The 27,381-nt window shown below is 65.2% G+C and overlaps 1 protein-coding gene across 5 annotated transcripts; it reads left to right on the forward strand.

Moving 5' to 3' along the window:
* Positions 1-1,265: 1,265 nt before the first annotated feature.
* EDA (ectodysplasin A) lies at positions 1,266-26,339 on the forward strand. Of its 5 annotated transcripts, XM_039912400.1 has the most exons (8): positions 1,266-1,299; positions 2,370-2,475; positions 18,405-18,428; positions 21,814-21,993; positions 22,323-22,357; positions 22,550-22,601; positions 22,951-23,081; positions 25,662-26,339. In XM_039912400.1, exons 2-8 carry the CDS (start codon positions 2,388-2,390, stop codon positions 25,938-25,940), a joined length of 789 nt encoding a protein of 262 aa, XP_039768334.1. In that variant the 5' UTR covers positions 1,266-1,299; positions 2,370-2,387; the 3' UTR covers positions 25,941-26,339. The 5 variants fall into 5 exon arrangements, with proteins under 5 accessions (XP_039768334.1, XP_039768336.1, XP_039768335.1 ...); XM_039912402.1 differs by lacking the exon at positions 1,266-1,299 and having other exon boundaries at positions 2,251-2,475; positions 22,960-23,081; XM_039912401.1 differs by lacking the exon at positions 1,266-1,299 and having other exon boundaries at positions 2,252-2,475; positions 22,951-23,075.
* Positions 26,340-27,381: the final 1,042 nt, after the last annotated feature.

Consider the following 27,381-nt stretch of genomic DNA (forward strand, 5'->3'; position numbering starts at 1 on the left):
ACGTTATTATTATTATTATTATTATTACAGTAAGCGCCCGATAAATTCATTCAATAGTATTTATTGAGCGCTTACTAAGCGCTTGGAATGGACACGGAGTGAATGACGGTAGTGAGGTCGTCCCCCCGGGGGGCTCCCGGTCTCCGTCCCCCTTTTCCCGACGAGGTCCCCGAGGCACCGAGAAGTCGAGGGACCGAGTCGGGCCTGGGACGGCGCCCGGCGCGTAGCAGGCGCCTAACGGAGGCCGCGGAAACGAAAGCGAAAGGCGGATCGCGTCGGGCCTCATCGGCCCGGCTCGCCCCCGGGGAGACGGTAAGCCCTGCGATAAAAACCGGGGAGGCCGAAGCCCGGCGTGTTCTCTGTCCAACCCCATTTTCCAGATGAGGGAACGGAGGCCCGGAGAGCCGGCGGGGGCCGGGATCGGAACCCAGGTCCTCCCGACTCCCAGGCCCGGGCTGTAGCCGGTAGGCCGTGTGTCCAGGGCGCTGTGCTAAGCGCCTGGGAGAGGGCAACATCATAATAGGCGAGAAGGAAAGGAGGGACAGGCCCCCCGGCCCGGTCCCGCGCCCCCTCCGTTCCCCCTCCCTCCTTTCTTCCCTTCTCTTCCCGCCCCTCTCTAGACTCTCAACCCCTCGGGGGCCGGGAATGGGTCTCTCTCTTACTACGTTATCCTCTCCCCGGCGCTTAGTTCAGTGCTCCGCGCCCGGGAAGCGCTCGCTAAATCCGACCGAACGAGAGGATGAAGGAACGACCTCCGGCCGGGCGGATTTTCTCCACGGTTTCCGTACGAGAGAAGACGGCGAGGCCCGTCCGGGACTCTGGAAGCGATCTCGGAAAACGCTTCCAAGGAGCGGGTGTTTCCAACGCTGCCGCTCGCAGAACATAAGCAACGGGAAGGAATTTTCCCCTTCCATAATGCGTCTCCTTGGAAACGCCAACGGAGCGGAGAGGCCGTTGTCCATCTTGAAAGAATTACCTCCATTTCAGCCGCTACCGGAACCCGGATCGTCTGCCCCGGACCCCGGGGTCGGGGGGGGGGGGGGGGCGTCTCTCACGGTCCGGCGCGGAGCGGACCGTCGGCGCGGGTGGACCCCGGGAGCCGGAAGGACCCGGGTTCTGATCGCGGCCCCGCCGCGCGTCTCCTGGGTGGCCTCGGGGAGGTCGCTTCGCTCCTCTGGGCCTCGGTCTCCCCCTCCGGAAAACGGGGACGGAGACGGCGAGCCCCACGCGGGACGGGGACCGAGTCCGACCTGGTTTGCCTGGGCCCACCCCAGCGCTCAGGACAGCGCTTGGCACGTAGTAAGCGCTTAACGTATACCGTCGTCGTCGTCGTTATCATCGCCTCCCTCGGCGCTTAGAACGGTGCCCGGCTCGCATTAAGTGCCCACCAAAGAATTGTGGGGAGGGAATGTGTCTCTTTGGTGTTGCGTTGTCCTCTCCCAAGCGTTGGGGACGGTGCTCTGCACACAGGAAGCGCTCAATAAATACGACTGAGTGAATGAAAGAACACAGTTATTTCGATCATTGTGATCATTCATTCAATAGTATTTATTGAGCGCTTACTCTGCGCAGAGCACTGTCCTAAGCGCTTGGAATGGACAGTCGGGCAACAGATCGGGTAGATCCGGCGGGCTGCCCGGCTGACAGGGTGAGGGGAACTAGAAACTACTTTTAGGAAGCGGCGCGGCGGGTAGAGCCCGGGCGTGGGAGTCAGGGGACGTGGGTTCCAATCCCGGCTCCGCCGCTCGTCTGCCGTGTGACCTCGGGCCAGCCGCCTGTCTTCCCTGTGCCTCAGTTCCCTCACCTGTAAAACGGGCTGAAGACCGCGAGCCCCACGCGGGACCACCCGATGACCCTGTAATAATAATAACGATGGTCTTTGTTAAGCGCTTACTACGGGCCAAGCACTGCTCCGAGCGCCCGGGGAGATGTAAGGTCATCGGGTGGTCCCACGTGGGGCTCACAGGCTCGATCCTCATTTGACCGACGAGGTCACTGAGGCACAGGGAAGTGAGCCCGGGCTTGGGGGGCAGAGGTCACGGGTTCTAATCCCGGCTCTGCCACTTGTCCGCTGTGTGACCTTGGGCAAGTCACTTCCCTTCCTCTGGGCCCCAGTGACCTCATCCGTCCGATGAAGACGAAGACGGTGAGCCCCACGTGGGCCGACCTGATCGCCCTGTATCTCCCCCAGCGCTTAGAACAGCGTTGGGCACATGGGAAGCGCTTAACAAATACCAACATCATCATTATTAAGCGGCTTGCCCCCAGCGCCTAGAACGGTGCTCGGCACGTAGCCGGCGCTTACCCTGTACCACGGTTCTTCTTCTCTCGAACCCCGTGCCTCAGTTTCCTCTTCTTTGCCCTCGCAGCTGGCCCCCCGAAACGTGATGCCCCCCTTAACGACGTGGCCGACGGAGGGGAGGAGCGAGCCGGCCCGCCGCAATAAGAGGAGTAAAAACAGCGAGGGAGCGGACGGTGAGTCTGACCTCCGCCCGACGTCCGGGGGAGCCGGGAAGACCCCCCCCCCCCCCCCCAAATCCCCGTTCCCCCACCCCGGACCCCCCGGGGCCCGTTCCCGACCGCCGGTCCCGGGAGAGACGGATTCAGAGGCTCCACGTCTGGCCGGGGCACGGGGTCTCTGGGGTGCCGGGAAGGGGAGGGTCTCCGGGATCCGTCGGCCGTCTCTCTGGGATGTGGTGTCTCTCTGCCGTCGGGGTCTCCGCGGTGTATCGCCCGTGTGGGCTGTCTCTCCAAGATGTAGCGTCCCCGAGGGACCGTGCGTCTCTGGGAAGGGTCGGCCGGGTGAGGCGTCTCTCCGGGAGGTGGTGTCTCCCTGCCATCTGTGTCTCCGGGATCTGTCGCCCGGGGGAGATGTCCCTCTACGACGCGGTGTCTCCGGGGTGCTGCGGGTCTCTGGGACGGGTCGGCCGGGCGAGGCGTCTCTGCGGCACGTGGTGTCTCCCTGCCGTCTGCGTCTCTGGGATGCGTGGCCCGGGTGCGGCGTCTCTCTGGGACGCGGTGTCTCTGCCGTCTCTGTCTCTGGGATCTGTGGCCCGGAGGAGGTGTCTCTCCGGGGCGTCGTGTCTCTCTGCCATCTGTGTCTCCGGGATCTGTCGCCCGGGGGAGATGTCTCTCCGGGCCGTGGTGTCTCCGGGGTGCTGCGTGTCTCTGGGCTAGGTCGGCCGGGCGAGGCGTCTCTGCGGGACGTGGTGTCTCCCTGCCGGCTGCGTCTCTGGGATGCGTCGCCCGGGTGCGGCGTCTCTCTGGGACGCGGTCTCTCTGCCGTCTGCGTCTCTGGGATGTGTGGCCCGAGTGCGGTGTCTCCCTGGGATGCGGTGTCTCTGCCATCTGTGTCTCTGGGATGTAAAGCCCGGAGGAGATGTCTCTGTGGGACGTGGTGTCTCTCTCCCGCTCTGTCTCTGGGATCCATTGCCCGGAGGAGGTGTCTCTGTGGGGCGTGGTGTCTCTCTGCCATCTCTGTCTCCGGGATATATATGGCCTGGGGGAGATGTCTCTCTGGGACGTGGTACTGTGTGTCTCTGCATTAGGTCGGCCGGGCGAGGTGTCTCTGTGGGACGTGGTGTCTCTCTGCCGTCTGCGTCTCTGGGATCCATTGCCCGGAGGAGGTGTCTCTCCGGGGCGTGACGTGTCTCTGCCATCTGTGTCTCCGGGATCTGTCGCCCGGGGGAGATGTCTCTCCGGGCCGCGGTGTCTCCGGGGTGCTGCGTGTCTCTGGGACGGGTCGGCCGGGCGAGGCGTCTCTGCGGGACGTGGTGCCTCCCTGCCGTCTGCGTCTCTGGGATGCGTGGCCCGGGTGCGGCGTCTCTCTGGGACGCGGTGTCTCTGCCGTCTCTGTCTCTGGGATCTGTCGCCCGGGGGAGATGTCTCTCCGGGCCGCGGTGTCTCCGGGGTCCTGCGTGTCTCTGGGATAGGCCGGCCGGGTGAGGTCTCTCTGCGGGACGTGGTGTCTCTCTGCCGCCAGTGTCTCTGGCATGTATGGCCACTGTGAGGTGTCTCTCTGGGACGTGGCGTCTCCGGGGTACCGTGTGTCTCTGGGATGGGTCGGCCGGGTGAGATGTGTCTCTGCCCTCTGTGTCTCTGGGATATATGGCCCGGGTGAGATGTCTCTCTAAAATGTGGCGTCTCTGAGGTATCGTGTGTCTCTGGGATGGGTCGGTCGGGGGAGGGGTGTCTCTCTGCCGTCTGTGTCTCTGGCCTCCGTTGCCCGGAGGAGATGTCTCTGGGGGACGTGGTGTCTCCGGGGTACCGTGTGTCTCTGGGACGGGTCGGCCGGCTGAGGTGTCTCTCCGGGACCTAGCGTCTCTCCGCCGCCTCGTGTCTCTGGGATACGCGGCCCCCGCGTGCCGTCCCTCTGGGGTCCGTCGGCCGGGCGAGGGGTCTCTCCGGGACGTGGCGTCTCCGCGCCGGCCCGCGTCTCTGAGATGCGTCGGCCGCGAGAGGCGTCTCTCTGCAACACGGCGTCCCCGGGGTACGCCGCTGCGTCTCGGGCCCGCGGTGTCTCTCCGGGCCGGGCCGGGCCGGGCCGTTTCTCTGTGGGATACGCGCGGGCGGGGAACACGGCTACCGACTCTGCCGGATTGTCCTCTCCCGAGCGCTCAGTACGCCGTTCTCGCTCCCCACGCGGTACGCGCCCAAGTAAACCCCACCGTCTGACGCACGCTGCGGCGTGGCGTGTCTCCGGGTCACCGAGGTGTCTCCGGGAGACGGCGCGTCTCCGGAAGGTCTCGCCGGCGTCTCCCGGAGCCTCGCCGCGGAGGATGGGCGCTCAGTAGATACCGTTGCCGAGCCCCCGTCTGAGAGCCCTCCGCAGCTGGGAGTTGAGAGGCTGTCTGAGCCCACCCCGGGTGCGAGACGACGGTCGGGGCTTCCAGGCGGCTGCTGGGAATTAGCGCCCCTCGGCCGGGAGGGTGGACCGGATCTCGGGGATACGGTGTGTCTCTGGGGCCCGGTGTGTCTCTGGGATGCGGTGTGTCTCCGGGGTACCTTGTCTCTGGGATATGGTGTCTCTGGGATACGGTGTCTCTGATATACCGTGTCTCTGGGGTAAGGTGTCTCTGGAATACAGTGTGTCTCTGGGATACAGTGTGTCTCTGATATACCGTGTCTCTGGGATATAGTGTGTCTCTGGGATATAGTGTGTGTCTGGGATACAGTGTGTCTCTGGGATACAGTGTGTCTCTGGGATACAGTGTGTCTCTGATATACCGTGTCTCCGGGATACCGTGTCTCCGGGATACAGTGTCTCCGGGATACAGTGTCTCTGGGATACATTGTGTCTCTGGGGTAGCATGACTTTGGGATATAGTGTCTCCGGGATACAGTGTGTCTCTGGAATACCGTGTCTCTGGAATACCGTGTCTCTGGGATACCGTGTCTCTGGGATACCGTGTCTCTGGGGTACCGTGTCTCTGGGATATAGTGTGTCTCTGGGGTACCGTGTCTCTGGGATATAGTGTCTCTGGGATATGTGTCTCCGATATACCGTATCTCTGGGGTACGGTGTCTCTGGGATGTGGTGTCTCTGGGATACCGTGTCTCTGGGATACAGTGTGTCTCTGGGATAGCGTGTCTCTGGGGTACGGTGTCTCTGGGATACCGTGTCTCCGGATGCAGTGTGTCTCTGGGGTACCATGTCTCTGGGATACAGTGTGTCGCTGATATACCGCGTCTCTGGGGTACGGTGTCTCTGGGAAATAGTGTGTCTCTGGGATACAGTGTGTCTCCGGGATACCGGGTCTCCGGGATACCGGGTCTCCGGGTTACAGTGTGTCTCCGGGGTACCGTGTCTCCGGGCTCCCGTGTCTCGGGTACAGTGTCTCTGGGATACCCTGTCTCTCTTGGTTACGGTGTTAGCTTGTTGTGGACAGGGAGTGTGTCTGTTTATTGTTACAGTGTCCTCTCCCAAGCGCTTAGTACAGCGCTCGGCACACGGGAAGCGCTCAGTACATACTATTGAATCGAATACGGCGTGTCTTTGGGGGTACCGTCGTGTCTCTCAGCTCTCGGATAGAGCGTATTTCCGAGGTACGGGGTCTCCGGGGTCCAGGGTGTCTCTCGGAAACGGTGTCTCTCGGATGCGGTGTCTCCGGGGTACGGTCCTGGGGTAGGTGCGTGTCTCTCCGGAACGGCGTGTGTCTCCGGTACGGTGTATTTCTGGGGGACGGCGTGTCTCGGGGGGACGGCGTGCCTCTCCATAGCGTGTCTCTAAGACAGAAGGTATCTCTGGGGTACGGCGTCTCTCCGCGGAGCGCGTCTCCGGCGTACGGCGTCTCCCTCGGGTACGGTGCGTTTCCGGGGCGCGGCGCCTCCGGGGGTGCAGGGTGTCTCTCGGCTACGGTGTGTCTCCGGGGTACAGCGTGTCTCTCGGCTACGGTGCGTCTCTGACAGTGTATTTCTGGGGTACGGCGGCTCTCGTACGTCGTCGCGTTGTCCCCTCCCAGGGGCTTTAGCGCAGTGCCCGGCACAGGGCAAGCGCTCAGTAAATACGACGGGTCGATCAGCCGATGGATCGGAATACGGCGCGTCTCTGGGAGACGGCGTGTCTCCGGGGCGCGGGCGTGTCCGAGTGAGACGACGTCTCCGCCCTCCCCCCCCCCGTGAACGGTGCCCGGGCCGTGGCGGCGGAACCCGGCTCCGTCCGCGTGACCCCGGGTGAGTCGTCTACCTGGCCGAGCCTCGGTTTCCTCCTCGGTTAAATGGGAGCCCCGGGGGAGTCCAAGACGGGGTCCAACCCGACCGCCCTGCATCGCCTCCGGGGCTTAGTAAATCCACCCGCCCTTATCGGGCGACGGATGGATCGGCGGTCCTCGTCGACAGAGCCCGGAGGTCCTGGGTTCTAATCCCCCTGCCTGCCGGGTGACCTCGGGCCGGTCGCTTCCCTTCTCCGGGCCTCGGTTCCCTCATCCGGGAAACGGGGACGAAGCCTGGGAGCCGATGGCCCCGTATCTCCCCCGGCGCTCGGGACGGCGCCCGGCGAGCGCTTGAGGAACGCCGTCGTCACGGAGGGACGGGCGCCTACCCACGTATCCGGCGTTTATTTCAAGGTCCGTCCTCCCCTGTGGACCGTGAGCTCGTCGTGGGCGGGGGACGTAGCGGTCCTTCTCTCACGTTCTCCCCTCCCGGGCGCTCGGTCCGGGGCCCCGCACCCAGGAGGCGCTCAGTAGGTACCACCGACGGACTCGTAAAGCGTCCGGTCCCGGGCCCGGGCGAGGGGCCGACCCGCGTTCCGGAGCCGGGTGACGGGCCGCTGGCGCCGGCTGATGCTTATTTTTTTAAAACCGGTATCCGTCGAGGGCTCACCGTGTGCCCGGCACTGTACTAAACGCTGGAGCGGGTACAGGGTGATCAGTCTGGACGCTTGTTTCGATGCCCGTCTTCCCCGCTTCTGGACCGTGAACCCCGTGGGGGCGGGGATCGTCTCTCTCCGTTGCCGAGTGGTACTCCCCGAGCGCTCAGTACGGTGCCCTGCAGGCGGTCAGCGCTCAGTAAATACCGCTGAACGAGAGACACCGTCCCCGTCCCCCCGTGGGGCTCGCGGTCTCCGTCCCCGTCGGACGGAGGAGGGGACTGAGGCCCCGGGGGAGCGAAGCGGCTCGCCCGGGGTCGCACAGCGGACGGGGGCGGGGCCGGGATTAGAACCCGGGCCCGGCCTCTTCCTTGTGAGCCCCGCTCCTGCCTCTTAAGCGACTTGCCCAAGGTCGCCCCGGCGGGCAAAGGGCGGAACCGGGTCCTCCGACTGCCAGGCCCGAACTCCGCCCACCGCCTCGCCCGAGGTCACCCAGCAGGCGGGCGGCGGGGGCGGGATCGGAACCCGCGACCTCTGCCTCCCAGGCCGGGGCTCTTTGCCGTAGGCGGGGCCGGAGGTCAGGGCCGGAGGCTCGAGCCCGTCATTGGACCGGGCTGGTCTCTAGCTGTTGCCGAACCGTCCGTTCCAAGCGCTTAGTCCAGCGCTCTGCACAGCGCGAGCGCTCAATAAATACCATTGAGCGAATGAACGAGGTGGGTTTTAAGGAGCACTGTGCCCCCTCGCGGTGACACCCCGGCCTTACGCCCGTCGAGTCGGCTCCTTATTGGGGCTAATAATCGTCATGAGAGTAGTAATAATAGTAATAGTTACTAATAATGTGGGTATTTGTTGAGCGCTTACTCTGTGCAGAGCACCGTTCTAAGCGCCGGGGGAGACACAGGGGAATCGGGTCGTCCCACGTCTTCATCCCCATTTTCCAGACGAGGTCACTGAGGCCCCGAGAAGCGAAGCGACTCGCCCACAGTCACCCGGCTGACGAGTGGCAGAGCCGGGGTTCGAACCCTTGACCTCTGACTCCCAAGCCCGGGCTCTTTCCACCGAGCCGCGCTGCTTCCCTAATAGTATTCGTTCAGCGCCTGTCATGTGCCGAGCACTGTTCTAAGCGCCCGGGGAGCTACGGGGTCATCACGTTGTCCCCCGTGGGGCTCACGGTCTTCGTCCCCGTTATACGGATGAGGGAACTGAGGCCCGGAGAAGCGACCGGCCCCGGGTCACCCAGCGGGCGAGCGGCGGAGGCGGGATTAGAACCCACGACCTCTGACTCCCAAGCCCGGGCTCTCCTGTACTAAACCCCGCCGCCTCCCAGGGGCGTCTGCCAATTTGGGGAGCGCCCCCGCACCCAGGACTGTCCCCCCGGGGGCCCAGACGCACTCACGCGCACCAACTCTAGACCCTCAGCTCGCCCGGGCCGGGCCCGTGTCCGTTTACCGCTGTATCGACCTCTCCCAAGCGTTTAGCACAGCGCTCTGCGCACAGGAAGCGCTCAATAAATACGATGGAATGGAATGAACACCCCCCCCACGGTCAGTCCCGGGTCGAGAAACCCACCAGCAGAGCGTGGGAGGAGCTCGTCGCTGGTTGGATCGGTTTTTTAACGGCATTTGTTGTGATGATGATGATGATTATTCCGTGTTCGGAATAACGTCGGTATCTGTTAAGCGCTTACTATGTGCCGAGCACCGTTCTAAGCGCTGGGGGAGACACAGGGGAATCGGGATGTCCCACACGGTCTTAATCCCCATTTTACAGATGAGGGAACTGAGGTACAGAGAAGTTAAGTGACTCGCCCACAGGCACAGCTGACAAGTGACAGAGCTGGGATTCGAACTCGTGACCTCCGACTCCAGAGCCCGGCCTCTTCCCACTGAGCCGCGCCAATGCATTATTGTTAATAATAATAATGATAATAATATCGGTGTTTGTTAAGCACTCACTCTGTGCCAGGCACTGTTCTGAGCGCCGGGGGAGAGACGGGGGGCATCGGGTTGTCCCACGGGGGGGCTCACGGTCTTCACCCCCATTTTCCAGATGAGGTCACTGAGGCCCAGAGAAGCGAAATAACAGGCCTGAGGTCATTCATTCATTCAGTCGTATCTGTGGAGCGCTTCCTGTGCGCAGAGCGCCGTACTAAGCGCTTGGGGGAGGACAGTGCGACGCTAAACGGACGGCACGCGGGGAGCGCTCGGTACGTCCCCCAGACGGATCGACGGATGATGGAGGCCGCCAGTTCCGGTGAATCGGGCTCTCCCAAGGGTGCAGCGCAGTGCTCGGCGCACGGGGAGCGCTCGGTACGTCCCCCAGACGGATGGACGACAGAGACCGCCAGCTCCGTTGAATCGGGCTCACCCAAGCGTTGCAGCGCAGTGCTCGGCGCACGGGGAGCGCCCGGTAAATACCGTCGATTGCCTGTGAGGGCGAAACGCGTCTAGCGGCTCCGCCGAATTACGTTCCCCCGGAGGCCCGGTCCAGCGCTGTGCACATAGTAAGCGCTCGATGACCGTCCGAACGTCGACACACCCCCCCCCCACGCCCCAGCTCTGCTTTCCCGGCCAGCGTGTGGCCGATTAGACCGTAAGCCCGTCAGTGGGCAGGGACGGTCTCCATCCGTTCCAAGCGCTCGGTACGGTGCTCTGCACCCAGTAAGCGCTCAGTAAATACTACTGAATGAAGGAGAGTTGGCCGTGGGCTCCGACCTGCCGTCCAGAGGCAACCGAGCCCTGCCCCCAGCGGGCCCGCGCCAGGAAGCGGGCTGCCTCCTCTCGTCTCCGATACTGACAGCGGTGCTGTTCGATAAGCGCTCACTCGGTGCCCAGCGCCGTTCTAAACGCTGGGGCAGACAGAGGTCAGTCGGGGTCGGACACGGGGACCGCCTCACCGTCTCCCGCCCCACTCTCCGGGTGAGGCAACCGAGGGGCGGGGGAGGGAAGCCAACGGCCCGAGGCCACCCCGGAGGCGGGATTAGAACCCGGGGCCTTCTGGGGCCCCGGGTCCTACCCGCTAGGCTGAGGCTGCATCTCCGCGGCTCCCCGCGGCGGCCTGGGGCCGGCGCCTCATCGGTGGGTCGGTCCGTCGGGGGTCTTTACTGAGCGCCGACTGGGTGCGGGGCACTGGACTGAGCGCCGGGGAGAGGCCCGTCCGACCGAACGGGTAGACGCGTTCCCTGCCCGTGATGGGTCGATCCCCGGTACTTGCCGAGCGCTTGCTCTCTGCAGAGCCCTCTGTGGGACCGGGTCCCGCCTGACCGATGCGTTTTTTTTTACCCCCGGGGTTTGAAACGGCGCTTGGCACCTGGTGAGCGCTGAACAAATCCCGCAGTTACTATCCGCGGCGCGGCTCAGTGGAAAGAGCGTGGGCTTTGGGGTCGGAGGTCATGAGTTCGAATGCCGGCGCTGTCACTCGTCAGCTGTGTGACCCCGGGGGGGGGGGGGGGGGGCGAGTCGCTTCGCTTCTCGGGGCCTCGGTGACCTCATCTGTAAAATGGGGATGAAGACCGTGAGCCCCACGTGGGACGGCCCGATGACCCCGTGTCTCCCCCGGCGCCCAGAACGGTGCTCGGCACGTAGTGAGCGCTTAACGGATAGCGACGTCGTCATTGTTATTATTCTCGCTATTATTACCCCGACCGTCCCTCGGCGACCCGGCACGGGCCGCCCCCCCCGGCCCTTTCCTCTCCGTCCGGGTATCGGGCCGCGCTCGTCCGCCTGAGGTTTGTCCTCGGCGCGGGCTTTAATTCTGCCCTCCCCTCCGCCCGGCAGACCGATTTCGCCCTCGCCGGTCGTTCCAGATGTTGGACCCCCCTCCTCAGATCCCCTCGGCCCCCCCAGCCCCGGCCTCCCCCGTCCCTCGCCCCCGATGGGCCGGCCACCTTCTTTACGGAGAAAACGGACAGCGCCGGGCGTCATCTCCCTAAGATCTCCTGCGCTCCTCCCCGCTCCTTCCCCGTCCTGCCCTTTCTTCAACTCTCCCGTCCTTCCCGGCGGGAATCCGTTGCGGAGAGCTCCCGCCTCCCGCGAATCCGACCCCATCCCCTCTCACCTCGTCGGACCGGTCGCCCCCTCCCGCCCCCCCCGTCCTCCCCCTCGGCCATCTCCGACTCCCGGCCGCCCGACGGCTCCTTCCCCGCGGCTCCCGGACCCGCTCGCGTCTCCCCCCTCCTAAAAAATCCCTCCTCCGTCCGGCCCTCGCCTCCCTCCGGCGACGGCCCCGTCTCCCTCCGACCCTTCCTCTCCCGATTCCCGGAGGGAGTCGTCTACGCCCGCTGCCTCCGCTTCCTCTCCCCCGATTCTCTCCTTGACCCCCGTTTCAATCCGGCTTCCGCCCCGGTCCGGCCGACGCCGTCCTCTCCCGCCTCTCCTCCCGTCCCTCGGGCCGCCCCTCCTCCGCGTCCCGGGCGGGCTCCTCCCCGGCCTCCCGCCCCCGGGGGTCCCCCGGGGCTCGCTCCCGGGCCCCCTCCTCTCCTCCGTCTCCCCGCGCTCCCTCGGAGGACCCCTCGGCTCCCAAGCCTTCGACTCCCACCTCCACGGGGACGATTCCCAAATCCCCACCTCCGGCCCCGCTCTCTCTCCCTCTCCGCCGTCTCGCATCTCCTCCCGCCTTCTAGACGTCTCTACTTGGCCGTCCCACCGTCACCTCCGACTTCCCACGGCCGAAACCGAGCTCCTCCTCCTCCCCCTCCCCCCCAAACGCCGACCTCCCCCCGACTTTCCCGTCCCCGTAGACGGCACCGCCGTCCTTCCCGGCTCACGGGCCCCTGACCTCGGCCTTCTCCTGGACTCATTTCTCTCATTCGATCCATCACCGAATCCCGTCGGTTGGACTTTCGCAGCGTGGCCAGAATCCACCCTTTCCTCTCCATCCGAACGGCTCCCACGTTAATCCGACCGTTGGATTACTTGCCTCGGCCTCACTGCTCACCTGCCTCCCCCCGTCTCCCCGCCCCGGCGCGGGCCTCCCCCCGCCGCCCGCCTCGTTTTTCTGCGGAGACGTCGGGTCCGCCTCTCCCCGCTCCTCCGGCGGGGGCCCGGCCGCCCCGGCGTCCGGCGGGAAGCGGCGGCCGAGGGGTCCGGAGGCGTCGGCGGGGCGGCCCCCTCCTCCCCGCCCTCCCCGATCTCCTCCTCCTCGGGCCCGGCCCGCGCGCTCCGCTCCTCTCGCGCCCGCCTGCTGGGTCCCTCCGTCTCGTCCGTCTTGCCGCCGACCCCCGGCCCGCACCTGGCCCCCGGCCCGCCCTGCCTCCTCACGTCCCCCAGACCCCCGCTCTCTCCCCCTTCGAAGCCTTATTGAAGGCCCCCTCCTCCAGGAGGCCCTCCCTGACTGAGCCCCCCTTACCTCAGGGAAGCAGCGCGGCTCAGCGGCGAGAGCCCGGGCTTGGGAGCCGGGGGTCATGGGTTCGTCTCCCGGCTCTGCCGCCTGTCAGCTGGGTGGCTCCGGGCGAGTCGCTTCGCTTCTCTGGGCCTCGGTGACCTCTTCTGTAAAACGGGGATGAAGACCGGGAGCCTGCCGTGGGGCCACCCGATGACCCCGTATCCCCCCCGGCGCTTAGAGCGGTGCTCTGCACCTAGGAAGCGCTTAACAGATACCGACGTTATTATTAGCTCTCCTCCCACTCCTGCGTCACGTCGATTCGCTTCTTTTATTCACCTCTCCTGACACCCCCTAACACTTTCGCACCTGTCCTCGATTTATTTATTCCCATTAAAGCCTCTCTCTCCCTCTAGACTGTCGGCTCGTTGTGGGCAGGGCACGTGTCTACCGATTCTGTGATGTTAGACTCTCCCAAGAGCTTAATACAGTGCTCTGCACGCAGTAAGAAGTTCAATAACGACGACCGATGGCTCGGTTAGTCCCTCACTCTCCCCCAGTGACTCAACGCAGACCATCCCGAGCCCCTGGCTCTCCCCTCTCCCTAATAATAATAACGTTGGTATTCGTTAAGCGCTTACTGTGTGCGGAGCACTGTTCTGAGCGCTGGGGGGGGGGGATACAGTGTAATCAGGTTGTCCCACGCGGGGCTCCCAGTCTTCATCCCCATTTGACAGATGAGGTCACTGAGGCCCGGAGAAGTGAGGTGATTCGCCCACGGTCACCCAGCTGACGGGTGGCGGAGCCGGGATTCGAACTCACGACCTCCGACTCCCCAGCCCGGGCTCTTTCCACTGAGCCACGCTGCCCCATCCCCGACTCTCCCCCCCCCCAGTGACCCGGCCCGGACCGTCCCCCCACTCCTGTGCCTCCTAATCAATCACTCGATCAGTGAATGCTCCTCACTGAGCGCTTACCGTGTGCAGAGCGCTGTAGTAGAGAGGCAGCGTGGTTCAGTGGAAAGAGCCCGGGCTTGGGAGTCAGAGGTCACGGGTTCGAATCCCGGCTCTGCCCCTCGTCAGCCGGGTGACCGTGGGCGAGTCACTTCGCTTCTCCGGGCCTCAGCCCCCCTCATCTGGAAAATGGGGATGAAGACCGGGAGCCTCCCGTGGGACGACCTGATGACCCTGGATCTACCTCAGCGCTTAGAACAGTGCTCGGCACATAGTAAGCGCTTAACAGATACCAACGTTATTATTATTATTATTATTATTTTTAAGCGCGTGGGAGAGTGAAATACAACGGAATCGGTTAGACCCGTAACCTACCCACAAGGAGCTGACCTTTTAACTAGGGGGGGAACAGACGGCAGAGTCGAGTAGGGATCGCTCAGTACGGTGCCGGGCACACAGGAAGCGTTCAATAAGTACGACAGAATGAATGTTAGGGAGAGAGGAAAGAGTGGAATAAAAGCGTGTTCGCTTTTATCGCTTTTACCTGTATATATGTAGATGAAATTTGTCTATATTAACGCCTGTTCTCCCCCTCCAGACTGCGAGCTCAGCGTGGGCAGGAACGTGTCCGTCTGCTGTTGAAACGTCCTCTCCCAGGCGCTCAGTACGCTGCTCCGTCCCCAGGAAGCGCTCAGTAAACGCGGCTGAATGAAGGAAAAGGCCCAGCCGAAGCGGAGGGGAGAGAGCAGAGAGGGGAAATAGAGGGAAGGCCTCTTGGAGGAGGTGTCACTAGGGGAGAGCTTCCGAGGCGGGGAGAGCAGCGGATTTGGAGGGGGAGGCCGGGCCGGGGGTCGACGGAGGGGCGGCGAGCGGCTCGGGCCCGAGGAGGAGGGCGGGGAGGAGGGGGGCCCGCCCCGCCGACGCCTTCGAACCCCCGCGGCCGCCGCTTCCCGCCGGCCGCCGAGGTGGACGGGCCCCCGCCGGAGGGTCTCGATGGGCGCGGACCGAACGTTTCCGTAGAAGGAGGTCCGGACCGGGGCCGGGGGTCCCTTCGCTTCTCCGGGCCTCAGTTCCCTCATCTGTCACCCTATCTATTTTGGTAACGAGACGGACATCGCCCCGATTCTATTTATTTGCCCTTGTTCCGACGAGACGTTCATCCCCTCGATTCTGCTTACCGCCGTCGTCCTCGTCCGTCCGTCTCCCCCCGGTTAGACCGTGAGCCCGTCGAAGGGCCGGGACCGTCTCTCTCTGTTACCGATTTGTCCGTTCCAAGCGCTTAGTCCAGTGCTCTGCGCATAGTAAGTGCTCAGTAAATACTATTGAATGAATCAGTATTATTATTATTATTATTATTACCATATGCTGAGCAGTATACTCAGCCCTTGGGAGAGGAAAGTACAACACACTAAGCAGACAAGTGGCGGAGCCAGAATTAGAACCCATCTCCTCTGACTCGCGGGCCCGGGCTCTACCCACGAGACCGTGCCGCTTCTGCGTCTCCCCAAGTCATTCGTTTAATCGTATTTATTGAGCGTTACTGGGAGCGGAGCACTGTACTAAGCGCCGGGAGAGGACAACACTAGCGCAGCAGCGTGGCTTAGTGGAAAGAGCCCTGGCTTGGGAGTCAGAGGTCATGGGTTCGAATTCCAGCTTTGCCACTTGTCGGTTGTGCGACCGTGGGTGAGTCACTTAACTTCTCGGTGCCTCGGTTCCCTCATCTGTCAAATGGGGATGAAGACTGTGAGCCTCACGTGGGACGACCCGATGACCCTGTCTCTCCCCCGGCGCTTAGAACGGCGCTCCGCACATGGTGAGCGCTTAACAGATACCAACGTTGTTGTTATTATTATTACAACAATTAACAGAGACAATCCCTGCCCACAAGGAGCTGACGGTCCGCAGAATCACCCCCGGGGGACACAAGGCTGGGGTAGGGACCACTAATGATGATAATTACGGTATTTCTTAAGCGTTGACTGCGGGCCGGGCACTGTACTAAGCGCTGGGGTGGATCCAAGCTAATTGGGTTGGGCACAGTCCCTGTCCCCCATGGGGCTCACGGTCTCCATCCTCAATTTACAGATGAGGAGACTGAGGCCCCGAGAGGTGAAGTGACTTGCCCAGGGTCACCCAGCAGACAAGGGGCAGAGTCGGGATTAGAACCCACGACCTTCTGACTCCCCGGCCGGGGTTTCACCCACTACACCATAAACGCGTCTGCTTAGCGTATCGCCCCCTCCCAGGCGTTCCGTACAGTGCTCCGCACACCGTAAGCGCTCGGTAAATGGGACTGAATGAACGGATGATCTTTCTCCGCACCCAGTAAGCGCTCAATAAATAGGATGGACTTGAACGAGCGACTTTTCCCATCCTCAAACCCTCCGGGGGGGGGCCCGGGTTCCCCTCCATCCCGCGGGCGGTGGGAGGGGGCAAGCCGGGGGACCCCAGGCGTCCGGGCCGTAAGCCGGTCGCGGGCGGCGGACCTCTGTCGGTGCGGCGTCCTCTCCCAAGCGCTAGGCCCAGGGCTCCGCACACGGTAAGCGCTCAGTAAATAGTCTGGAACGAAGGAGTGGGGCGGAGGAAGAGTCAGACCCTCGGCTCCTCCCCCCCCCCCCCCCCCCCAGCAGGCCGGACCAGCGGGAGAGCGGGCGGGGAGCCGGGGCGTCCAGGACACCCCCGCCGGGAAGCAGATGGCTCCCATCAAGCATGACTTCATCCTGAGGAATGAGAGGGGATGGGTTTAAAAATAGAGTTCCGAATTAACCCTACCCTCGGCGAGTTTCCGGGGGCTTCGTCCGCGGCCGAGGGGGCGTCCCGGTGGCCAGGGCCCGGGGGCCGGGAGACCCGGGTTCTAATCCCGGCTCCGCCCCGCCCCGGCCGGGTGACCTGGGGCCGGTCACTCGGCTGCCCTGGGCCTCGGTGACCTCCTCTGGAAAATGGGGATAAAGCGGGCGAGCCCCACGCGGGACAACCTGATTAGCTTGGCACGTAGGAAGCGTTTACCAAATGCCCTGAGTGTTACTGCTCATTAACCCAGCGTCCCGGCCTTCGGGTTGGAGGCCGGGGAAGGCGGTGAGGGACATCTTTGAGCTGAGGGGGAAAGGTTTCGGTCGTTTTTTTTGCGGTATTTGCAGAGCGCTTACTGTGCGGCGCTGTTCTAAGCGCCGGGGTGGATAACGAGGTGATCGGGTTTTCATCCGTTCTTCATCTCCTCCGATCCTCTCCTCGACCCCTTCCCATCTGGCTTCCGTCCCCCCGGCTCCGTGGGAGGCGCCCCCTCGGAGGTCGCCGCCGCCGTCCTCCCGGCCGGCCCCGCCGTCCTCCCGGCCCGCTCCCCCTCGGCCTCCGGGCCGCCCTCCGCCCCGCCGACCGGCCCCCGCGGCCCTCGGCCCGCCTCCCCCGCTTCCCCTCTTCCATCCGTCCCTTGGTTCGGTCCTACTTATTGGGCGCTTACTGCGTGAAAGCCCTCATCCCTCCGGCCGCCCCTCCTCCGTCTCCCGGGCGGGCTCCGCCTCGGCCTCCCGCCCCTGGACCGCGGGGGTCCCCCGGGGCTCGGTCCCGGATCCCCGTCTCCTCTCCGTCTCCCCCGACTCCCTCGGAGAAATCCCTCGCTCCCACGGCTTCGACTCCCACCTCGATGCGGGCGATTCCCAAATCTCCAGCCCCGGTGTCTCGCCTTCTCCGCCGTCTCGCGTCTCCTCCTTCCTTTGGGACCTCTCCGCTTGGCTGAGCCCGACACCTCAAACCGTCACGGAACTGCTCATCTTCCCCCCCGAGACCCCGTCCTCCCCGTGACTTTCCCGTCACCGTAGACGGCACCACCACCATCCTCCCTGGCTCACGAGCCCGTAATCTTGGCCTGATCCCTGACTTTGCTCCTTCAACCCCCCGGTTCGGGTCTGTCACCCGATCTCGTCAGATGCTTTGCCCAGGGATCTCCAAAACCCACCCCTTCATCTCCATCTAATCCACCACCTCGCCGGGAATAACGATGACGATTATGGTATCCGTTAAGCGCTTACTACGTGCCAAGCACCGTTCTAAGCGCCGGGGTCGATACAGGGTGATCGGGGCGTCCCCCGCGGGGCTCACGGTCCTCATCCCCGTTTGACAGATGAGGTCACCGAGGCCCAGAGAAGTGAAGCGGCTTGCCCAAGGTCCCACGGCGGATAAGTGGCGGGGCCGGGATTAGAACCCACGTCCTCCGACTCCCAAGCCCGGGCTCTCGCCGCTGAGCCACGCTGCTTTGCCACATCCCACCCGGATTTCTCCGTCAGCCTCCTCTCTGCCCTCCCCGCCTCCAGCCTCTCCCTTCTCCGGCCCGGACCTGGGTCCGTCGCCCGGCCTTCCTCCCGGGCCCGCCTCTCTCTGCTGGGCTGCGCTGCTTCTCCAGGAGAAGTGACTCCCCCGAGGTCCCCCGGCAGACGAGTGGCGGGACTAGAACCCGGGACCGTCTGCCTCCCAGCCCCATGCTCTTTTCCGCTAGATCATGCCGCTTCGCTAAGAGAAGCCAAGTGACTCCCCCAGGGTCACCCGGCGGATTGGCTGTAACCCCGCCTCCGCCACTGGTCTGCTGGGCGACCTTGGGCGAGTCGCGGCACTTCTCTGTCCCTCCGTTGCCTCATCTGTGAAATGGGGATGGAGACTGTGAGCCCCAAGAGCGGGGACCGCATCGCACCCCATCACCTCGTATCTACCCCGGCGCTTAGTTCAGGGCCTGGCACGTACTAAGCGCTTAACGAATAGCACGATGACTATTATTATTATTATTATTATTATTAGTTCACTCCCGGGCCTGAACCTCCTTTCTCCTTGCTTTGTAGGCCCCGTGAAGAACAAGAAAAAGGGTGAGTGAAGATAGCAGGGCTTCCTCGCTGTCTGCCTGCCCCGGCCAGAGACGAGGCCCAGCCCAGAGACAAGGCCCTGACCCAGAGACAGAGCCTGATCCGGAGACGCAGCCAGAGGCTGATGGAGGCCGCAAAGCCTTCGAGCCCTCGAGCCCGGGGATCCCGCCCGGGCCCCAGCAGAGGTCTGGGGGCCACCAGACCCCCAGAGACGAGATGAGAACGGGGGCCTCTGTCACCGCCCCGAGTCTCCGTCTCTACGTCTCTCCGCGCCTCTCTCTCCACCCCTGTCTCTCCCTGGCTCGGCCTCAATCACCGTTACGGATTGCCGTCGTCACCTTTCCGTCTCCCCCTGCATCTCTCTCTCTCTCTCTCTCTCTCCCTCTGTCTCTGCCTGATCCTCCCTGTCTCGCTCTCTCTCCCCCCCGTCTCTGAGCCCGCCTCCCTGCATCTCTGGGTGTCTCTCTGCACCTCTTAGTGCTTGTCTCTTCTCCTCTCTGCCTCTCTCCGTCTCCCTGCATCTCTGCCTGTCTCTGCTTCCCACTATCTCTCTGTATCTCTGCTCACCTCTGCTTCTGTCTCTTTCTTCTCTCTTTAGCTCCTTCTCTTTCTCCCCTGTCTCCCTCTTCTCTGCCTGTCTCTGCCTCTCACCGTCTCTCTGCTTCTCTGCTCACCTCCAGTTCTGTCTCTTCCCTTCTCTTTAGCTCCTTCTCTCTCTCTCCCCTGTCTCTCTCTGGCCTGTCTCCGCCACTCGCTATCTCACCGCCTCTCTGCTCTCCTCTGCTTCCGTCTCTTCTCTCTTTAGTTCCTTCTCTCTCTCCCATCTCCCTCTTCCCTGCCTGTCTGTGCCTCTCAATATCTCTCTGTATCTCTGCTCACCTCTGCTTCTGTCTCTTTCTTCTCTCTTTAGCTCCTTCTCTCTCCCCTGTCACCCTCTTCACCCCCCCGTCTCTGCCTCTCACCGTCTCTCTGCATCTCTGCTCACTTCTGATTCTGTCTTCTCTCTTTAGATCCTTCTGTCTCTCTCTCCCCCGTCTCCCTCTTCTCTGCCTTTCTCTACCGCTCGCTGTCGCTCTGCATCTCTGCTCACCTCTGATTCTGTCTTCTCATTAGTTCCTTCTTCCCTGTCTCCCTTTGTCTCTGAGTCTTTGCTCAGCTCTGATTCTGTCTCTTTTCCTCTCTTCGGCTCCTTCTCTCTCTCCCCCGTCTCTCTCCCTCTGTCTCCAAGTCCTCTCAACCCACATCTCTGTGTCTGTCTCTGTTCTCCTGTTAGTGGCTCCCTCTTCTCATCTCTTTTGTTCCTCTCTCTCTCCCTCTGTCTCTGTGTCTGTCTCCCCATGCCTCTGTGTCTCTCCAGCCATCTCTTAGCGGGTCCCTCTTCTCCTCTTTTTAGTTCTTTCTCTCTCTCCCTGTGTCTCTGTGCTTGGTCTCTCCACATCTCTGTCTCTCTCTGTTCACCTCTTAGTGCCTCTCTAGTTCCTTCTCTCTCTCTCTCTCTCTCTCTCTGTGTCTCTGTGCCTGTCTTCCCTTGTCTCTGTGTCTCTCTGTTCACCTCTTATTGCCTCCCTCTTCTCCTCTCTCTACTTCCTTGTCTCTCTCGCTCTGTCTCTGTGCTTGGTCTCTCCACATCTCTGTGTCTCTCTCTTTTCACCTCTTAGTGGCTCCCTCTTCTCCTCTCTTTAGCTCCTTCTCTCTCTCCCCTGTCTCCCTCTGCCTGTCTCTGCCACTCACTGTCTCTTTGCATCTCTGCTCACCTCCAGTTCTGTCTCTTCCCTCCTCTTTAGCTTTCTCTCTCTCCTGTCTCTGCCTGCCTCTGCCGCTCACTATCTCACTGCATCTCTGCTGTCCTCTGCTTCTGTCTCTTTCTTCTCTCTTTAGCTCCTTCTCTCTCTCCCATGTCCCTCTTCCCTGCCTGTCTCTGCCTCTCATTCTCTCTCTGCATCTCTGCTCACCTCTGCTTCTGTCTCTTCTCTTTTTAGCTCCTTCTGCCCCCCGTCACCCTCTTCTTGCCTGTCTCTGCCTCTCATTATCTCTCTGCATCTCTGCTCACCCCTGTTTCTGTCTCTTCCCTTCTCTTTAGCTCCTTCTCTCTCTCTCCCCTGTCTCCCTCTTCTCTTCCTGTCTCTGTCTCTCTCTGCATCTCTGCTCACTTCTGATTCTGTCTCTTCTCTCGTTAGCTCCTTCTTTCTCCCGTCTCCCTCTTCTCTGCCTGTCTCTGCCTCTCACTGTCTCTGTTCATCTGTGCTCACCTCTGCTTCTGTCTCTTCCCTTCTCTTTAGCTCCTTCTCTCTCTCCCCGTCTCTTCCTCTCACTCTCTGTTCACTTCCGATTCTGTCTCTTCTCTCTTGAGCTCCTTCTCTCCCCCATCTCCCCCTTCCCTGCCTGTCTTTGCCGCTCACTATCTCTCCGCATCTCTGCTCACCTCTGATTCTGTCTCTTCTCCTCTCTTTACCTCCTTCTCTCCCCCGTCTCCCTCTTCTCTGCCTGTCTCTGCCGCTCGTTATCTCTCTGCATCTCTGCTCTCCTCTGATTCTGTCTCTTCTCCTCATTAGTTCCCTCTCCCTCTCCCCTGCCTCTGTCTTTGGGTCTCTGCTCACCTGATTCTGTCTCTTCCCTTTTCTTCTGCTCCTTCTCTCTCTCCCGTCTCCCTCTTATCTGCCTCTCGCTATCTCTCTGCATCTCTGCTCACGGCTGATTCTCTTTCTTCTCTTTAGCTCCTTCTCTCTCTCTGCCTCTCACAGTCTCTCCGCATCTCGGCTCACCTCTGATTCTGTCTCTTCTCCTCTCTTTAGCTCCTTCTCTCTCGTGTCCGTCTCTCTCTCCTCCCCTCTCTCTGCATCTCTCGCTCGTTTTCCCCCTCTCCCGTAGCTCTGAGCGGACCGGAGCGTCCCCCGGGGGTGGGGGGCCGGAGGAGGTCGGGGAGGGGACGAGTGGGGCGTCCCCCGGAGCGGAGCCGTCCCGGGCGACGCCTGCCGACGGCGTGACCCCCTCTGAGGGCCCGGTCAAGGGCGGGTCCCTGGGGAGGGGGTTGAGGCGAACCGCACCCGGGCCCCCCTGGGGTCGGAGGCCCGGGCCGGTGAAGGGAAAGGCCGCGCTCCCCCGGCTGGACCGGGCTCTCCGTCCTGGACGGTGATTCTCCCCTCTGGCCGTGATACCCCCGCCGGGTCTCGACCCCCTCTACTGGGCCGCACCCCCCGGCTGACCCGAGCTCCCCGCCCCGGGCCGTTCTCCCCTCGCCTGCTGAAGCTCCCCCCGTGGGGCCGTGTCCCCTTCCCGGGCCGCGACCACCTCCCCGCCCCCCACCCCGCGATCGCCCCGCGGGGTCTCCTCCGGCCCGCCCGCCCCGCCCCGCCCACCCGTGGCGGCCAACGAGGCTCTTGCGTTTCAGGAAAGAAGGCCGGCCCCCCCGGGCCCAGCGGACCCCCCGGCCCCCCCGGCCCCCCCGGCCCCCAGGGGCCCCCCGGGATTCCCGGGATTCCCGGGATCCCAGGGACCACCGTCATGGGGCCCCCCGGGCCCCCGGGCCCGCCCGGCCCGCAGGGACCCCCGGGGCTGCAGGGACCCTCAGGTGAGTCCCCCGAGGCCCGTGTACCTCCCGTCCCGCCCCCCCCCCCCCCCCCCCACCCCCGATGGATCCGGTCCTTTCCTGTCCCCCGCCCCACCCCCAATCCGGGTCCCTCTGCCAGAGAGGAGCGGTGAGGAGATCTCGGAGAGAGCGGCGGTCCCCCGCGGGATGGGGAGGATTGGCACGGGCTTCCCTCAGGCCCGACCAGGCAGAGGGGGAAGCCCGGGGGCACCGGCTCGGCCCCTCTCGGGGGTCCCGGCGGCGGGGACGGGGGGAGGGCACGGCCCGGGCCCGCCCCCCGCCCCCGCCGTAACCCAAGTCGTGTCCCACAGGGGCCGCCGATAAGGCCGGAGCCCGAGAAGCCCAGGTTGGTCGCGTGAGGGACGAGGCGGCGGGGGAGGAGGCCGGGATGCGCGGCGGGGGGCCGGGGGCGCGGGGGACACCCAGGCGGGACTTCCCGGCGTCCAGCCGGCGGGTCGGGAGTGGGGGGGACGCCCGGCCCCGGACCAAGCAGGGCCCTCCCCGGAAACCACGGCTCTCGCCCGTCTCTGCTTTGCAGCCGGCTGTGGTGCATCTCCAGGGGCAAGGGGCGGCCATTCAAGTCAAGAATGGTAAGAGTCGGGGTCCGGGACTCTCCCCCGCGGCCCCCGGATCGGGATCCCACCCCCCCTCCCCCCGGGTGCCGGCCTCACACCCGCCCCCGAGCGGGCTCCGGTCGCCGCCCTCCGTGTCCCGGAAGGCCCGGGCCTCCCCGGAGGCCTCGGGGCGGCCCTCGGCACCCAGGAACGCGGCCTCCGGCCTCCTCGCACACACACGCCCGGCGCTCTCCGTCCCCCACGTGACCCCCGCAGGGGACCCCAACACCCCCCGAGCCTCCCGGGCGGGGGCGGGCGGAGGGGAGGGGGCCGTCCGGCCCGTATTCTGACCCGTACTGAGTGACTGCCCTTCTCTCACACCGAGATCTTTCAGGAGGTGTCCTCAATGACTGGGCCCGGGTCACCCTGAACCCCAAGGTGTTCAAACTGCACCCCCGAAGCGGGGAATTGGAGGTGCTGGTGGAAGGTGCCTATTTCATCTATAGTCAGGTAGAAGTGAGTACGGTTACAGGCCAACCCCCCTTCCTCTGTCCGCAACGCAGCCCGCCCGGCCCCCGCGCCCCCAGCCCGGGACCCCCGAGAGGGCGGGAGGGAGGGGCGGGAGCCCGGGGAGGCCCGAAGACCACCCACGCGCCGCGCGAACCACCGGCCTCGGGGCCGGGAGCGGGGGGACGATGGGGAGGGGAGACCGTCCGACCCTCGACGCCCCCCCCGCCCGCCGTCAGAGCCGAGCCCCCCGGTCCCGGGAGACCCCCCTCGACCGCCCGGCCGGACGGAACGGGCCCGGCCCGGCGGAGAGACCGCCCCCCCCCCCCCCCGGCCTGGGCGGTCCTCGTGGGCAGGGAACGTGTCTGACTATTGTTGTCCTCTCCCGAGCGCTTAGGACAGTGCTCCGCACGCAGCAAGCGCTCGGTCGGTACGAGCGAGCGAATGAGTGAGTCGGAAGGTCGTGGGTTCTAATGCCGGCCCCGCCCCGTGGCCGCCGGGTGAGCTGGGGCGGGTCGCTTCCGGTGTCCGGGCCTCGGTTCCCTCATCTGGAAAACGGGGATGGAGACGGCCGGCCCCACGGGGGACGGGGACGGCGTCCGACCCGATGAGCTTCGATCCAGCGCCCGGAAGGGTGCCTGGCACGTAGTAAGCGCTTAATACCGCAGTTACTCTTACGGGGGCTTCGCCGAGGGGGGCCGTGGGGATGTTGGGGTCCCCGTGGCACCGCGAGGAAGAGGAGCCGCTCGGTTGTTGTGGCGGTCTTTTTTTTTTTTAAAAAAAATGGTATTGGCCGAGCGCTCGCCGCGTGCCAGACACCGTACGGAGGCGCTGGGGCGGAGACGAGCCCATCGGGTCCGACCCGGTCCCCGACCCGCGTGGGGCTCGCGGTCTCCGTCCCCGTTTTGCAGATGAGGGGACCGAGGCCCGGAGAAGCGAAGCGACCGGCCCGAGGCGGCGCGGCAGGCACGTGGCGGGGCCGGGATCGGAACCCGGGACCTTGCGACTCGCGGGCCCGGGCCGTAGCCACGCTGCTCCTCTGCAGGATTGGCTGCCGGGATGGAGGGAGGGGACGTTAAAACAGATACCGGAGGAGGAAAATGGCAGAATATGAGAATATTCCAATAAGTACCGAGAAGCGGCGCGGCTCCGTGGCAAGGGCCCGGGAGTCAGAGGTCCTGGGTTCGAATCCCGGCTCCGCCGCCTGTCGGCTGTGTGACCTCGGGCCAGTCGCTTGACTTCTCCGGGCCTCAGTTCCCTCGTCTGTCAAATGGGGGTGAAGACTGTGAGCCCCAGGTGGGGCCACCTGTTTCCCTTGTGTCTCCCCCAGGGCTCAGAACAGTGCATGGCCCCTAGTAAGCGGTTAAGAAATACCGACGTTAATATTATCAGTAAGCACCGTGGGGCCCAGTAGCGACGTAGGTTTGTCGCGGGGAGGAAGTCTGTCAACCGACTGCGTCTCGGTTACGTCGTCCTCCCCCGAGTGTTCAGTCCGGCGCTCTAAAGCACTCAATAAACGGCAGGGATTTTCCGACCGCTCTCCCGAGCGCCCAATCGGTGCCCTCCACACCGTGAGCACTCCCGAAATACCACTGATTGCTCTCCCAAGTGTTCCGTCCGGGGCTCCGCCCCCCGGTAGGCGCTCAGTAAAGACGGTTGGCCGACGGATGGCCTAGCAGAGGAGCAGCGTGGCTCAGCGGGCGGAGCCCGGGCCCGCGGGTCCGAAGGACCTGGGTTCCGATCCCGGCTCCGCCGAGTGTCCGCCGGGTGACCCGGGGCCGGTGACTTGGCTTCTCTGGGCCTCGGTTCCCTCGTCCGGGAAAGGGGGGGGGGGGGGGGTGAAGACTGGGAGCCCCGGGGGGGACAACCTGACGGCCTTCTGTCTAGCCCGGCGCTTAGGACAGTGCTTGGCACAGGGGAAGCACTTAACGAGTACCGTAAATCATCACGGTTCCTCTCCCGCGCGTTCATTCCGGTGCTCCGCCCCCGGTGAGCGCTCCGTGAATACCGTCGATCCATTCAGTCGTATCCGTCGGGCGCTTACCGTGTGCAGAGCACTGTCCTAAGCCCTCGGGAGAGGACAGAAGAACAACAGACGGACGCGTTCCCGCCCGCGACGAGGCACCGACGGATCACTCCCCCAAGCGCGTGGCCCCGGGCCCTGCCCGCCGTGAAGCGCTCAGCGGACGCCGCCGACGCCCCCCCCCAAGCGCGCGGTCCGGTGCTCGGCGCCCGCCGAGCGCCCCGTAAATACCGTCGATCGGCCGACGGGGTCCCCGGCCGACGCGGAGCCCCCCGCCGGGGCGCCGGGGCAATTCGGGGCGCTCCGGCGGGGGTGGGAGGGGAGGGGCGTCCCCTCCTCGCTCCCGGGGCCGGCCCCGACCCGCCGGCGGACGGACGCCCCCCCCCCCCCCGCCCCCGGGCCGGGCTTTTAAGGCAGCCCGTCGGCCCGGGGTCTCGGAGCCCGGGGCGGGGCGGGGGGGTCTCCCCGCTCCCGCCAACCTGTCCCCCCCCCCCCCACCCCCACCCCCCCGGTCCCGTCCCGCCCCCCGCCCAGGTCTACTACATCAACTTCACGGACTTTGCCAGCTACGAGGTGGTGGTGGACGAGAAACCTTTCCTCCAGTGCACCCGGAGCATCGAGACGGGCAAGACCAACTTCAACACGTGCTACACGGCGGGCGTCTGCCTGCTGAGGGCCCGGCAGAAGATCGCCGTCAAGATGGTCCACGCCGACATCTCCATCAACATGAGCCGGCACACCACCTTCTTCGGGGCCATCCGGCTGGGCGAAGCCCCCGCGGCCTAGGGGACCCAGGCGCGGACCCCCGGAGCCCAGCGGTCGCCCCCCCGACCCCGGACCCGTGAGGCGGGAGGGAGGGCGGGCGGACCCGCGCGCCCGGCCCTCGCCGCGGAGGGCTCGACGGGGCCAGAGAGAGAGAGAGAGACGGCGGGGAGGGTCGGAGGGCAGCCCGCTGGACCCGAGGTGGACGTCGCGGGGACGGGGGAGCCGAAACGGGGGCTCGGGTTGGGGGTCCCGCCCCGGGAACGGGGAGAGAGAGAGAGAGGGGTGGGGTCCGGTCCCGGTCGGGGCGGGCGCCCCTCGGGAACGCGCCCTCCCGGGCCTCGCCCGCCGGGAGCCCCCCGGCGCGGCCCGGGGCCGGACACGCTAGGCCGAGCGGGCGGGCCGGACCCCTCCACCGCTGAGCTGCACCACCACCCGCTCGCCCTCCCCACGCCCCTCCCCCCGACCCTCCCCCACGGGGGACCCTCCCCCACACCCCACCTAACCCTAGCTGGGACCCCCCCCCCCCCCGTTGGCCACGGAGCGGGGGGCTGGACGCGGTGACCTCCCGGCTCCGGGATCCGCCGGCCCGGGCCGGCGGAGGGAGGCGGGCGGCCGGGCGCCGCCGGCCCGGCCCCGCCGGGAGAGGGCCCGGGCCCGGCCCGGGGCCGGAGGGGGGTGGTCCCCCACCCGACGAGGGGCTCCCGGGAGGCGGGGGGGGCACGGCGTGGGGGCCCTGGGGACCCCCCCCCCCCCGCCCCATCCGAGCCCTCCGGAGCCCCGGCCCGCCCCCGGGACGACAGGGCCCGCTCCGGCCGCGGGGGAGGGAAGGGCCGAGCGCGGCCCCCTCGCCGCCTCTGCCCGGGCGGGGGCGGGGGGCGCTCCGCCGCGGCCGGCCCCCGGCCCACCCCGGAGCCGCGACGGCGGGGCCGGGCAGACCGAGGCCACCAATAAAAACGGACTCTTGCTTTCTCCGGGGTCCCGGCCCTTTTCTTCGGCCGCGGCGGACTCCCCCGCGCCCCCCGGGGCGAACGACGCTACCCTGGGTCTGGACGGAGGGGCTGGGGATGGCGGTGGGATTCGGGGGGGGGGCGGTCCTTTCGGGGGGGCGGACTGACCGGCGGAGGGGCGAGGGGGTCCCTCGTACCCCTGGGGCCCGCTGGCGTCGGAAGGGACCGACCCGGCCGGTCCCCCGCCTCGGATCTGGGTCTCAGGCTCTCCGGCGGCCGGACGGGGACCTCGGATGGGACCGACCCAGCCGGTCCCCCGCCTCAGATGGGTTTCCCAGGCTCCCTCGCGGCAGGGACAGCGGGCGGTTCGGGATCCCCCCGCCGCCGGCCGGCCGGTCGCCGTCCCCCGCCGGGTCAAGTCAGCGGGACCCCCCCGAGGCCGACCCCGTCCCTCCCTCCAGCTCGGCCCCTCACCCGGCCTTCTTAGAGGAGCAGCGCGGCTCAGTGGAAAGAGCACGGGCTTTGGAGTCAGAGGTCGTGGGTTCGGATCCCGGCCCGGCCACTTGTCGGCTGA

This window comes from Ornithorhynchus anatinus, chromosome 6 (genome assembly GCF_004115215.2).
Source record: "Ornithorhynchus anatinus isolate Pmale09 chromosome 6, mOrnAna1.pri.v4, whole genome shotgun sequence".
Classification (NCBI taxonomy): Eukaryota; Metazoa; Chordata; class Mammalia; order Monotremata; family Ornithorhynchidae; genus Ornithorhynchus; species Ornithorhynchus anatinus.